The sequence below is a fragment of the Octodon degus genome, unplaced genomic scaffold, assembly GCF_000260255.1.
Source record: "Octodon degus isolate 3935 unplaced genomic scaffold, OctDeg1.0 scaffold00147, whole genome shotgun sequence".
NCBI lineage: Eukaryota > Metazoa > Chordata > Mammalia > Rodentia > Octodontidae > Octodon > Octodon degus.
In genome coordinates, this window is record NW_004524723.1 from 4,321,674 (window position 1) to 4,336,359 (window position 14,686).

The 14,686-nt window shown below is 44.1% G+C and overlaps 1 protein-coding gene across 2 annotated transcripts in view; it reads left to right on the plus strand.

Annotated features, from left to right (window-relative positions):
• Mylk (myosin light chain kinase) overlaps window positions 1–14,686 on the plus strand; it is a 228,515-nt gene that overhangs the window by 80,389 nt on the left and 133,440 nt on the right. For both annotated transcript variants that reach the window (XM_023702276.1, XM_023702275.1), the window contains exon 3: window positions 5,852–6,059. In XM_023702276.1, coding sequence (XP_023558044.1) covers window positions 5,852–6,059 — 208 coding nt within the window. The remainder of the gene's footprint in view (window positions 1–5,851; window positions 6,060–14,686) is intronic.

Genomic DNA, 14,686 nt, shown 5'->3' on the forward strand with positions numbered 1-14,686 from the left:
GAATATGGGTTGTGTAGAGGAGGCACATCAATCTCAGTGTTCAGAAGAGCTGACATTTCCTAGTACAGAAATAATTTTATGTTGTTAACAAAGCTAGGAGCTACATCTTAGGTCAGAGGACAAGAAACCTTGCCATAGTGAGTGAGATTGGCAGAGCACGAAGAGAAACATCAAGCATTGTATCTGGAGACTCACGTGGCATTTGCTGAGCCAGTTAGAGGAATGCACCAAATTCTGATTTCCTCTTTCATGGAAGCACTTTGTCCTCACTGTTGGGCTGGAGCAAGGAGTAGCTAGCAGTGTAAGCTTCTCACTAATTGCTGTTTTCATCAGCAATGATCTCTTCCTGATGGATTCTGTGGTTCAGTTGAGGCTTTTGACTGTTGGCAAGAGTATTATCCTAGGCCTTAATTAAGTGCCTGCCTGCTTGTGGGGCCAAGTGCCAGGTGCTGACACAGATGCAGGCCTGAAGCTTGGTCATGCCCTGCAGTCTTCACCCTGCTAACAAGTCCATGAGGTAAGACTCACAGACAGCGCCCGCGGTCTGATTTATGTGAGGGGGGTACTTTATATTTTAATTTTCTTTGCTCTGCAGCCAATGACCATTTATTACTTGAGTGAGCTTAGGCTCAGAGGTGGATTAGAGGATTAAGTCCAATTCAACCCATGTCTTGGCACCATTGACTTTAGTTCCTATTCATCTGCAGTTCTTAAATTACCAGCCCTGTTCTAGTCTTTTATTACAGGACAGCTTACTATAAAAATCTGCCTTGTGAGAAGCACAGATGTGCTTGTGCATTGGACAGGCAGCAGGCAATTGTGTGAGAGTGGCAGAAGTAGCCTTTGCCAGCCTCACTGTGGTTTCCTGCATGTCCACGCCTTCAGGACCAGCCTCTCCCAGCATCTATTCCATTGCTCCACAATCAAATCCATTCTTCCCAACATCCCTGTTAGTTGCTTTTCTCATTTCTGAGACAAAATACCTATTACTCACAGTTAAAGGAAAAAGGTTTTTTAGCTCACAACTTAATAGAAGTTTCAATTCATAATTGGCTGGCTCCAAGGCAGGGTGGCATCACAGATGAGAAACAGTTCATGGTAGGCAAAAGGCAGCAGAGTACAAAAAAAAAAAAAAAAAGCAGCAAGCAGCAACAACAGCATCCCTTTTTCTATCCCTTATATTCTATCCAGGCTTCCTCCTGAGGGTAGATACCACTGACACCCCGAGTGAGGCACCTTTAATCCTAACATCACACCATGAATCAATTTCAGAATCACACACTTTAGATCCAGCCACCTCCTAAAAGCCCTACCTATGACTGCAGGAGGCTTTTGGGGTATATCTACACAGAAGTCATAATAATGCCCTTGGAGCTGTTGCTCTCAGCCCTAATATTCCTCAGTGTGGGCTCCATCTTCTAGGTTATCTTTCCTGTCCCCAGCATCCTGCCCAGCTATCTGTTTCTCCATGTGTTTTGTTCAGTCCTGGCTGCTCTCCTGTTCTCCAGCTCCCTCTCCTTCCCCAGGCCTCACTAACAGTCAGGCCACCACAGCTGTGCCCTGTAGCTGTATGAGTTTGCAGCATGTGCCCAGGACCAGGCTCTGCAGAAAATGAAGGCACAAGGGAATCATGAAAACCAGAAGAATCATCCCCTTTCTTCTACTCACTAAGCTCAGAGAAGAAAGGCTGTGTGGCTGGGGGTCTTGGAGAGGGCAGATACCCTGTCACAATTCTGGTTCAGGCTGAGGTAGCCTGTTCTGGGCAGAGAGTAATGGCTGAAAGCTCATGGTATGTCAGAGAAAAAAAAAGAATATTCAGTGCCCTTGAGAATAGCTTTTTTTTTTTTCCAGTCACTGAGTATATCTCAGGACATGCCCAGATTATGAAAACTGCTCCTCCAGTGAGCCAGGTAGGAGTAATGCAGTAGCCCTCCCACTCCTGCCCAGAGCCCTGCTCTCCTCAACCATTCCTACACATGGAGTGAGCCCCATGCCTGTTAGAGGCCTTTTGAGGACATTTAATGAAGCTGGAACACAGTTTTACTACTTAAAATTATTATAGGGTTTATGGCTACTATATCTTTATTTTTATGACAAGTTGTTGGTTATGCCCTTGATTTATTGGATACTGAACTTTTGTTCAAAACATAGTCTCCAATTAAAATATAGTTACTGTGGCAAAAACATGATTCTCCTCAGAATGACTCTCTTTGGGGCCACTTCCAAAGACTCATTATGGTGAAAACTCAAGGCTGCCTATTCGTGTTTGTAGGCATTCCTCCTGTGGCCACGGGTCTTCCTGTATGGAGGATTAGAGGGTACGAAGGCTGTGGGCTGGGCACTGAGGAGAATGGTGGGGAGAGAAGGAATCTTCCCCAAAAAGTAACTGGGTCACTTTGGAGAAGAAAGGAAGCTTGGATATCAAGAGCAATTTTCTCTTCAAAGAAAAAAGGAATTAAAATCCAAAGAGTTTTTGAAACCAGGCCAGGCCCAGACACCCAGGCACTGGCTTTCCTCCTGACTTTTCTGTGATTCTCTGACTCTCCTTAGGGTAGCTAGCATGAGCACACGTGTGATCCCAATCTTGTCCTGTGAATCTGAGGGGACAGCCCAAGACTCATTTGTGATGTGACCATATCTTTTGTAAATGCTTTGACATTTTCCAAAAGTGAGAAGCAGATAATTGCTTTAGCCTCAGTGAAATTTAGGATCTGTTAGAATTAGATACTTTTCACTGCTTTGGGTCCTACAGAATTTGTCTTATCCCAAATGGCAATTTACAATAAGGGTTGAAGATAACTCTCAGTTTGGAGACCAAAATTATGGTCCTAAATGTGCCACTTAACCTACCACATGAGCTCACTAGCAAACTGTCCACTCCCTCATTCTCTTCTTGTTCTGTAGTCTACAGTATGATTCACTTTCTGTGCTGTCCTGAACATTACTTGTACCACACCTAGCCCTCTGTCTCAGGTTGTTTCTGGGTAGCCCAAGTAGGATGCACTTCTCATAATGTTGTAAGATGCTGCACAGGGAGGTTCTCTGAAAACTAAAGGATTAATAGAAGTTTCAATTCATAGTTGGCTGGCTCCAAGGCAGGGTGGCATGGCAGAGGGACATCACAGACAAGAAACAGTTCATGGTAGACAGAAGGATCAGTGGGTTCACTGCTCCTTTGGCAAGGATCCTGACTGCTAAAGCTCAGCTGTGGTGTCCTACTTGAAGTGATGATGGCAGACAATGCACCCCAGGGGAGGACTTTTGTCAAGACTTCCTTGCCTTTCCTGGCCAGTGGAGCACACAGACAGTAAAAAGGGTGTACTTAATATTCTGCAATTTTGGGTAATGTTAAATAATGCTTGCATAAATTTTTCTCACACTGGAGGATAAAGATTGATATTGCAAATCATTCAGACATTGGAATAAAACAAGATTGTAGAAATTCCCACCTTTGCTTCATATCCAAGGACTATAAAAGAGCATTCACAAATTGCCCCTGTCTTACATGATGTCAGTTTCAGCATATTTTAAAGAAATCCTTGGATATTTAATTTAACACATTTAGAATTAACTTTGGGACAAGTATAGATAATGAGAAATGACCCAGGAATCCTGTCCCTAAGGCCTGAAATGCTCACAGTGTCCCCAGTTAATCATTGCTGCCTCTCACAGGAGCTGGCCTGCTGCAGGGGGCCAGAATGCCTGCTGCTGGAATGCAGGGATGCCCCAGTGCTGTTAATGATTTATCCCCATCCTCTCTCTGCAAAATAAACAGGGGCTTGTGATATCTTTGGGAGGACGAGCCAGTCCTGCCTAATGGGGTGCTCAAGAAGATAAGGACAGTTTGAAAATTTGTTACACAGCCAGCCTCCCAAGGTTTCTGGAGGAGCTTCTATAAGCATCTTCTGAAAATATGAACAAGACCGCTTTAACAGGATAGTTGCTTGCTGTTCATGTGATCCTTGGTACCAGGATAAAGCCACAAGATAATTTTTGTGGGGGTGTGACATGTGCCACCCTCCAATGTGCATCCTACTTATTTGTGTGGCTCTCTTACTGCTATTGGTAGATTCAAATACTGCGAGAGTCTCAACAAATTAATGAATGTGCTATATGTTCATCATACAGATACATAATTATAAAAAGAAGCAATCTGTCTATCTGTCTGTCTATCTATCTATCTATCTATCTATCTATCTATCTATCTATCTATCTATCTATCTAATGAACCAGCTGGGCTCAGTTTAGATGGCCCAGTTTTGATGCAACATCCAAAGCACCGTGATCAGGAGCATTCCAACATTTGCTCCCTCCTCCCCTTCCCCCATCCCATATCAGTCATAGAGCTTCTTTACAGCCTCTCCTGTCTGGGGCCTTTTGCACTTGACATCCACAGTGAGTACAAGTTTGTTGTTCTTCTGTCTTGGTGCTGCTCAACTCAGTGGATACAGCACCTTGATTGTGAGCTAGTGTCCTAGCTTCTTCCTCTGGACAGTGGTCTCCTGAGGGTACTGGGACTGCCTCCAGAGCCAAGGTGTCTTGAACCACTGGAAGGCGGGTGACCTGCGGATCTGTTTGTGGCTGTGGACTCCTGTCAGTAGTGCCTTCTTGCTGTCCAAGCTTTTGCTTCAGCTTCAGCTTTTCTTCTTTACTTTCTATGCCATTTTGGTAAAAAGGCAGGTGCACATTTTTAAAATTTTAAGAGAACTTGTAGTTTTGCCAATCCAAGACAACCACTTTGTATTATAATGGCCGGGACGCTCTAAAACCTCCCAGCTGTGGTCTCCTGTGGGAAGCTTGCTTTGCTAGAACCACAGTAGCTTCCAGCTTTTTACAAAATGGACTTCGATTCAGCACCTAAGAATTTCCTTACAGGTATGCCATCTCTGTTGTTAGTTTTGATTTTTATAGGACCAGAATTTCTTGTTTGTCTCTAGAAATAAGATGAGTAATACTGATTGAAGTCGTGCCATCATCGTGTCCCACCTCCGTCCCTGTACCCTGCTCCCGTCCCCATTGTGTCGCCCTCCCAGTCCCTGCCACCTCCCATCACATTGAAGGCTGGCTGCCAATCAGTGAGGATAGAGAGGCAAGACCTGTAAGATTCCGAACTTGCCCAGAAGGACTGAGTGTATGGGCTAGCCAGAGGGGCTGTGATTTGGAGGTTTCCTTCCTTAGGAAGAATCTTTATCCTGGCTGCTGGGAATCAGGTCTGAGGTTAGGATGGGCAGAAGAGCTGAGATGGGGACATAGTATAGTACAAAGAGAACTGTGGGGCTTTCAGTATAACTTAATGGCAGAACACTTGCTTAGCATGTGCGAGGCCTGGGTTCAGTCCCCAACACTACAAAAAGAAAACAAAAATGGCACAGGGTGAGGTTGCTACTTTGTTTAGAATGATGCAGCAAATTTTGGCTTCATTTCTTCCACATCCATCTTTCTTGTTGAGAGTGGATACTTGAGTGAAAGCTGTTACTATCATTATTTTGTATCTCACATAACTTTGTTCTAGCCAGGCAAAGTGAAAATCTTAGCACTCTGGGACACTGAGGCAGGAAGATCTAAAATTTGAGGATCATAACTTTGAACTCCACCTGGAAACTTAGCAAGATCCTGTCCCAAAATAAAAACTAGGATGGGCTGGGGATGTACCTCAGTGCAGAGGTCATGGGTGCCGTCCATAGGCCATAATAATAATTCCTTATCTGTAAAATGGAGATGAAAGTTGTATCTGCTTAGAAGCTTGTTATGTGGGTTGAGTTAAAGAATACATGTCAGGCATTCAGAACTGCATCTGGTACAGAGGGAGTAGTTATGCTTATAACCTTTCCCCTTCTTCTATTTTTTGAAGGTCCGAGGTTACCCAGAGCCCCAGGTGACATGGCACAGAAATGGGCAACCCCTCTCCAGTGGGGGCCGCTTCCTGCTGGACTGTGGTGTCCGGGGAACTTTCAGCCTTGTCATTTGTGCTGTCTGTGAGGAGGACAAGGGAAAGTACACCTGTGAAGCCAGCAATGGCAGTGGTGCCCGCCAGCTGACGGTGGAGCTGACAGTGGAAGGTGAGTCCCGGGAGACAGGAGCTTTGGGGGCTAGCAGTCAGCCCCAGACCTGCTGCCCCTGCTGTAGCTCTCTTGGGTAGGGGGCTGCTAGGGAGACCAAGGAGGACATCCAAGCAAGCAACTCTACTGGCATACAGGAAGCACGCACTTGCCTGCTCAAGCCTTCCCATGTCTTTCCCCACACTGGTGCTGAAACTAGACACCTTGTGTTGTTGTAGGCAGCTGACTTAGATAAAAATATTACAGGCAGTCAGACAGGGCCAGGTCCTCAAGAACACAGCATGGAAGATAAGATGCCTTGTAACTGTGATAGAGATGGATGCTCCTGCTGTGGACCAGACCAACAGACCAAAAATCAAACAAATGCTCACCTCCCTAAAGGTAAGCATCTGGGATTGATCATCACCTTGAGGAAGCCAGGAAGAGTCTTAATCCAACCACTACCAGCTACTGGATAAAGTCCTGTTCTATATTCATACCTGCTTGCTATGTGACTCACTTCCCCATTTGGTCCTGGATTTAATCAATTTTACCTGAGCAATGGTGCTTGTAATCTCATTGGTTGACCATAGTTTAGTCCCACTTCATGTCCACCTAATCGAGTTCCCATTTTTTCCACCTTAGACCCGTAAGGTTTTGCTCTATAAAAATCCCTGGAAATGGCAGATTCCCGGGGTAACCCACTTGGGTTACCCTTCTGTCCCTCTCTCAGACAGAAGCTTTCTTTGCCCAATAAATACTCTGCTCTTAACCTCCATTTTTTCCTAAAATTCATTCTTCAATTTAGAGAACACAAACTTGTCCGAGCACCTTTCAGATTGGGAGTTTCATCCCCCTGTGTCAGTATGGCCTGATAGCCCTGCAGGACTTGGCTCAGACCCCTCTCCGCCCCTTCTGGCAGGCAGCCTCCCACACCCCTTTACCTGATGCACTGTCAGGGTCCTTCTAGCATCTGCTTCTGCATCCCTTGGGAGACCCTTACTACCCTGACCCCAGCCTCCTGTCCTGCCCCTGCCCCTGCAGGCTTTCTTCTAGGACTTCCTGCTGTTTGATTGCTCTCCTCACCTCCACCCCAGTGTGGAGCACTAAGGTTCTGCTTAGTGGACTATGCTGTCCACTTCTGATCTCCAGCCCATGGAGCACCCCCTGCCTGAGGCCCTTCTGAGTGTTTGGGGAATTTGAGGAATGAATGAGCAACTTTTAGCACCATCATTAGTGTCATAATGAAGTAATATGTGCCTGTTTTAAAAATATTGCAAAACTCCAAGCAGCATGCAGGAAGTAAACCACCAATGTGTTTACACTGATTAGTTATTTTACCATTTTTTCTTCCCCTGTACTTAATATCTTAATAACATTGAAACATCTTGAAGAAACATTTGGCCATGAGTAAAACTGGCTTTTGCCCTGCTATGCCAAAGCTGCCCCACTCTACGTGGGCTCTGCCATTCCCTGGGAAGTAAAACAGGGTTCCTTCAACCTTTCTACGCACTTATAGACCAGGCATCAGCCCCCTCTTCCCATGTCCAAGAGACCATGCTCCCAACCTGGTTTCCAGGAAATCTGTGAATGGAGGGTTAATGTAGCCAGGGAGGGTCCTATAAAGGGGTGAGGTGCACCTGAGTAGTGATGTTCTTGGCCCTGTTTTCCCCAGAGCAGGGTGTGCATAGTTTGGATGCTTTCCTTAAATTCTTTAACTACATACCTCGTGTATTTTAATGACCTTCAACTGCTTGTGGCTGGCCCATTCCAGATGGACAATGGGCCTGGGTCAGAGCCTCAGAATGGACCCCCTCACCATCAGTCAGATACTGTGCTAGCCCCAATGTTACCTGCTTTCCAGGCCCAAGGTTGGGTTGAAGCCCACCAACAAAATTTTCTGTTCCCTTTTTTCACTTCTCTTGTGGAGTTGAGGAAATGGAGAAAGCACTGTGTTGCGAATCAAAATCCAAAGTCCTGAGCCTAACTTTGGCCAATCAGATATGTGGTTTAAACCTCTGGAACTCAGTTTCTGCATTAAAGGGTGTGAATTCTGTTAGGTTTTTGGCACAGTAGAGAGACAAAAGAAAAGGAAGGCATTTATTGAGGATTCCAGAGAGGAGAGGACTTCAGAAAGAGGGCAGGGATGCTCTGACCTCAGCCAAAGAGGAGCTGGGATTATATGGATTATTGCTAGGGGCAGAGTTTGATGGGCAAGCTCAGTGACATGCATAAGGGGCTTATTAGGGCTTCCCTTGTGGCGAGGGAAAAGTAAAAGGAAGTTGTATTCAGAGCTGGGGTGGGGATAAAGGAGGAAGTGATCATTGGGAACATAAACTGTTGTTTGGGGGCTTCAGCCATGTTAGACCACTACCATAATGATTTACCAATTTATACTCCAACAGGAACCTATCAAATTCCATCTTCTCTGTAGCCTGAATCAGCCCTTGTTTTCTGTTTTCTGAATCACCTGAAGGGAAGAGTGTGGTATGCTAGGTTTGCAGAAGAAGTACATATAACCTGAATGATGTGAAGGCACCTTTTCAATTCACATTTTTTAATGGGTCATGGCAAAGGAAAGTCAGTGTGACAGGACAGCTTTAGAACAAAAGGCTCAGACTCTAGACCCTGCCCTCACCTTTTAATTTTAATTAGGGGAGTCTCAGGCTCAGGCAAAGCAGATATGTTATGCCTTCCCCGTGTGTGTGTGTGTGTGTGTGTGTGTGTGTGTGTGTGTGTGTGTGGCTGGATTCAAACCCAGGGCCACACACATGCTGAGCAAAAGTTCTACCCCTAAACTACTTCCACATTCCTCTTACAAGTTTTGTTTTGAGTCAAGATCTGGCTGGCTGCTCAGGCTGACCTAGAACTTGCAATCATTTTATCTTAGCTTCTCAAGTAACTAGGATTTCAGATATGTACCCCTGTGCTGGGCTGAGACATAGTACACCTTCTGATTGAAGAGATGAAAATTGGCCTTGTGACTGCAGCCTCTTTCAACGTGAGCCTGTGAGCACTCTGTTTCTGCACCAGAGACCAGGTGAAGCTGCTATGTGATTTGGTGGTGGCCTGGTCTTACCTGAGCTAGCTTTAGTATTCTCAGGGATCCTTGCAGAGGGGCCTTTGTAAGAAAGCTTCTTTTTTTTTTTTTTTTTTTTTTTTTTTTCAAAGTTTTATTGATAAACATATAGCAATGAGACAGTTTCAAATCAAATCGAAAGTACAGTTTCAACAAATAATACACTGCATATATTCTTCTTAGTGGTTAATTGCTGTACAAGATGCAGACTTGTGATCCTATAAGAAAGCTTCTTCATCTGATCTCCCCCTACCAGTCAGGACTGAAAGACACAGAATCCCTTATGAGAACAGGTGCCTTACAGGACTCTGAAAGCTCTTGGGCCCTACACAGCAGGAAGCAGCCATTGCTGATCCCCTGGAACAGCTCTCTGAAGCCAGCTATGACTCTTGTCTCTTCTAGAGGACAGGTCATTGGCACTTGGTGCAGAGCAAGGGTCATCCATGGAACTTGCCCTCTGGGAGCTTCCTCTCTAGCACAGCCTTGTCCACTAGAGATATAATGTGAGGCATGTATATAAAGTTTGCTAGTAGCTACATTTATAAAATCAATTGAAATTAATTTTAATAAAATATTTTAACACAATATAGCCAAGGGATTATCATCATAATGTATAATAATCAATATAAAAATTATTAATGAAGTGTTTCGCATTCCCCTCATCTGGGATATAGTTTACCCTATGTCACATCTGAGTTCAGACTTTCTGTAATTCAGTGTTTAATAACCATATAACATAATAAGCATATGTGTCACCTGGGGAACCTTGTTAACATGGAAATACAGTAAGTCCCTGACTTATAAACATTTGAGTTACAAAGGGCCAGCCAGATAGCTCAGTGGACTAAAGCACCTGCTTAGGCAGAGCTTTGGGGCTGGGTTCGATTTCCGGCTTGCTGTGCTGGCCCCACCCCCGGGGCACGCTGAGAGCACAACTGAGCCAAGGGAGTCCTATGTCCAGTTAGAACAATGGCTGACTAGAACAAAGGCCTCAACCCAGGACTGAACCTGAGCTTATTAATTTGTGAAGAGGAGAGTGCTTCGGGATGTATGATGAATGCTGCGAGCTGGGCTAGGTAGGAGACCTGATAGCATCTCTGCAGAGTGAGGTATGCAGAAAGAGTAATTTGTATACCACCATTTGAGGAAATGTCTTGTGTTTTGGGCTCGTGCTTTAGCTTTGGTATCTAGCCTTCGTGCCCTGTGACATCAAGTTTTCTTTCTCAGTCTCAGCTGACAACATGGAGTCACTCAGCCTAGCTCACACATACTAGTTGGGAGCTCTTTGTGGGGCATCACTGACCTGTCCATTGCTTTAAAGACTACACATCAGCACCTCAGCTAGACCCATTTGCAGTGCTTAATGCCAGTTGGGAGCATAAAGAAATATCCTAGCCAGCTCTGTACTTATTAATTACATGGGATTAGTTTAGTCAAAATGGAGACAAATGCTCTTTTAAGCAGAGCCATCCTGATGGTCCTCCATAGTGGTAGAATGAGAATTGTGCTTTTGGCCCTTCTGGTCTCTGCTCTGAAAAGTTATGTGGATCAGGGCAGCCTTGGCAGATGCCTGACTGTTGTGGGATATAGAAGAGTTAAATGACAAATTACTTGCTTTCATTCTGTTCTTGAAGGATGACTTCCAAGTCTCCTCTGCCTTGATTCCTTTCTCCTTCCTTTTCACCATCCAATTTGCTGTTGCCTATTTCCCCTCCAAAATATTCACTGGTACCCCTCGTTGGTCCAATGTGGGTTTTGGTCATGGACGCTTTTTCCTTTTCTTCCCATCCCTTATTCCTCTACGCTCTTCTCTCGTCTCCAGCCCTCACCTCTTGCAGCTTTTCCCACTTGCTTCCAATTCTAGCCTCTCCCTCATCAAGTTTTACTGATATGTAGCTTAGTGCTGCAGCATATATAACGAGTCTTGGAACTTGCTCATTGCCCTCCAGAGACTGACTTTTTGACCTCATAGTTCATTATTATATTGCAATTAAGATTCAACTTAAGGCTGTATTTATAAAGTGCTGGCTCTGTGTGCTACTGCATGGGAGGCAGGATCCTTTGTCAGAGTCTTTCTGCAAAAACCTGGTTATTCAGATGAAATCAAGATGCAACAAAATTTTGTAAAAATAAGTATGTTCAAGTATAAGTCACTAACAGATTTCTTCAAGCTTTCTCTGTTTCGGTTGCTTGTATTAAATATTTCCCTTTGGTGTCTTTTAAAAACTAGGAATACAAAGTGCCTGTATCTTGTAAAACTTTGATTTTTATTTAATTTAATTTATTTATTTATTTACTTATTTATGGAACCGGGCATTGAACTCAGGCCCTTGCACTTGCCAGGCAAGTGTTTATTCTACTGAGCCATTTCCCTGGCCCCAAAACTTTGATTTGTCTCAATCCAGAGATGCTCATTTGTGTTCAGATTTGCTCCTTAGGAAAGACAATGTCTGCATAGTGCTCCCTGGCTGCATTGGCTCCATGAAGACCCGAGCGTAGGCCAGGCTTGGAGTCAGCATAGCCACGGAGGTGGACTCATTCTAAGTGAAAGTTTCTGGTTTGTATTTTTTTTTTTTTGAACTATACTATTTAGTGAAATAAATATAATGAATGTTGAATAGTAGTATTTACATGTCTTCTTTGCAGGTGGTACTGTGGTAGGCAGCCAAGTTAGATAGAAATATTATAAGCAGTCAGATAGGGCCAGGCCCTCCTCAAGAAGACAAGGATGGAAAACAAGATAACTTTACAACTTGGAAGAGACAAACACTCCCACATAGGCCATACCTCAAGACAAAGAGGAAACAAATATAGCTACATACTTCCTTAGGAAGGGGCATCAGGGATTGATATTCTAAATAGGTATCAATCACCTTGAAAGAGCCCAAATGAGTCACTGGCCTAACCCCCAACAGGAATATGGGACCCCATCCCATATTCATGCCCACTTGCTACATGACTTGCTTCCCTATTTGATCCTGGGTTTAATCAATTGTACCTGAGCAATGGTGCTTATAAACCCATTGGTTGACCATAGTTTTGTCCCACCCCACATCCAAGCCTGAGTTTGCATTTTCTTCACCTTAGCTCCACATGGTTTTACACTATAAAAGTCCCTGGAAGAGACAGCTTCCTGGGGACTACCTGCTCAGGGGCCCCTCCTGTCCCTCTCTCAGACAGGAGCTTTCTTTCCCTCAGTAAATATATTCTCATGACCTCCGTTTGTTCCTAAATTTCATTCTTTGGTTTTAGAGAACACAAACTCGTCCAGGTCAGGTCAGGAGATCATTTTTCCCCTGTATCATTTGGAGGTTCCCTGTATCATTCGTAGGTCATCCACCCAAGATCAGTTTTTTCTCCCTGTATCAGTACTACACAAATCAATTTTTCCTTCTTTTAGGAAGAAAGTGGCTTTAAGCTGTCTCTTTTCTATTGTCTCAATGTGAGTCACACCAAGGTCTTTGTACCTCATCTGAAAAAACAACTTGTATAATACAATACAGCAGTGGGAGAATTTTTTTTTTTTTTTGAAATTTCATGTATTTTAAAGTTGTCTTTTGTTTAAAACTATACTGGCTTGCTTTTTGTGTTTATAATAAAGACCCTGAGGTGGGGGTAGCTAAGTGAGAGTACAACTCCCATCACAAGGTAGTACAGGTTTATTTGCTAAATGACTGGCACATTGGTGTTGTAAGTTCAGAGGTGAATGAGACCCTGGATGCTAGAACAGTCTGTGATGTTTTCTTGAAGGAAGGGTTTCAGCCCGTCCTGGAAGAATGAGTTGGATTTGGATAGCAGTTGTGATTCTGATGACGGGAGGGGCGAATGAAGAGAGGTAAGGCCTGGAAAGAGGGCAAGGTGAGCTTATGGCAGAGGAGTAGATGGGAAGCAGTAGAGAGTAGTGGGAAATATAACTCAAGGTCAGATTGGGAGGAGGCTCTAGAAGCTGCAGCATGAGGCTGGGCAGTGTATGAGCTGACTAGGTTCTTTTTCCATACTACACCCAGCTCTCTGGACAGACTGCTTCCTGAAGCTGCTGCTAGAGGTACATACTGTGTGGTTACCGTTGTCTCATAAATCTTTTTAGCATTTATTTTTTCTAAATATGTGAGTTTCCTGATTACATTCTAGGGGATGTTTCATCATTCTTTGATACATCATCGTTTTGTGTGATTCCCCTCCCAAAAAAAATGGGCTGCTTACTGAAAAAATGAGTTTCTCCAGCTCTGTGTTTAAATTAACCTTCCCATGAGTTGCATTTGCTTGCAGTACAGCTTCCTGTCTGACAGCGGTACTGGCTGATAACCAGTGCCTCATCAGACCTGCAAGGGAGCATGTCCCAAACTGGATATGAATTCTTCTTTGTTTACTATCTTACAAATTGAGATGACATTAGCTTTATGATTTAAGTACCCAAGGCAATACCTGTAGCCTACTTTAGGGTTGTAGAAGGCAATTTATCTCAAATTAGGATGCCTGGGGGTCTTGACATCTAAGACTCTAAAAGAAGTAAATTATTTTTCCTTCTGCTAAGTTTCTAAATTTCTGTGTACAATACTTGTGTACAACCATTAAAAACTCACTAGAAAGCTGGTCACAATGGTGCATACTTATTATTTTGGCTCTCTGAGAAGGTCAGGTAAGAGACTGAAATTTCAAGCTCAGCCTGGGCAACTTAACTTGGTAGTTCCTACCTCAAAATAAAAGGTAAAAAGGGCTAAGGGTATAGCTCAGTGCAAAGGCCTTGGGGCCAAGCCTCAGGTACAGGGAAAGGAAGGAAGGAAAGGAGGGATGAAGGGAGGGAGGGAAAGGGGAAGGGGAAGGGAAGGGACCACTGGCACCAATTTATTGAACTATTTCCCCTCCAAAACAAAACTTCATGTGATTATTCCTTTGACCTCATTAGTAGGATATATGACTACTTAACCTCCAGTGATCAGGAAATAATTTCTCTTCTAAGCAGTATGTATTTTATTCCAGCCTCTTGAGGAATTGTATAGTGTGTCAGCTTCCTGGAGCCCCAAACAGAGCTCTGGGATGTGTCTCTGGAGCTAGGATGCCCTCTTCACCCTCCATGGAAGGAATGGTACCATCCTACTAAGAATTGCAATGTGAGGATAATGTGGAGTGCACATCCAGCTAGAGTGGGCTACCAGTGAGTTCTCAAGTTCCCCCACATGGGTCGAGGCTCCAGAATCAACAGATTGTATGGGACAAAGCTCTTTTTTTATAGAGGACAGTCAACTCTTCACAGAGACCTTTCAACACTCATTATGAGGACTTTAGTTTCTTGGAAAAAACACAGCTGAAACTGGCAGGTGACAGTCCATATCTCCTTAGAAAGTGGGCACAAGGCAACCTCAACTACCCCAATTGTTCCCTTCCCACTTCTACTCCAGGTGCCAATAGATCCTGCCATCCCATCTACTGTACATTCTCATTTTGTCTAGGTTTTCATATCTCTACTGCCACCATCCAGACCCTAGCTTCCATCTTCATTGCTTAAATGTTGTAGAAGCTCCCAATGGGCTTCCCATTTCCACACCTACTCTACTCTGATATCCACATT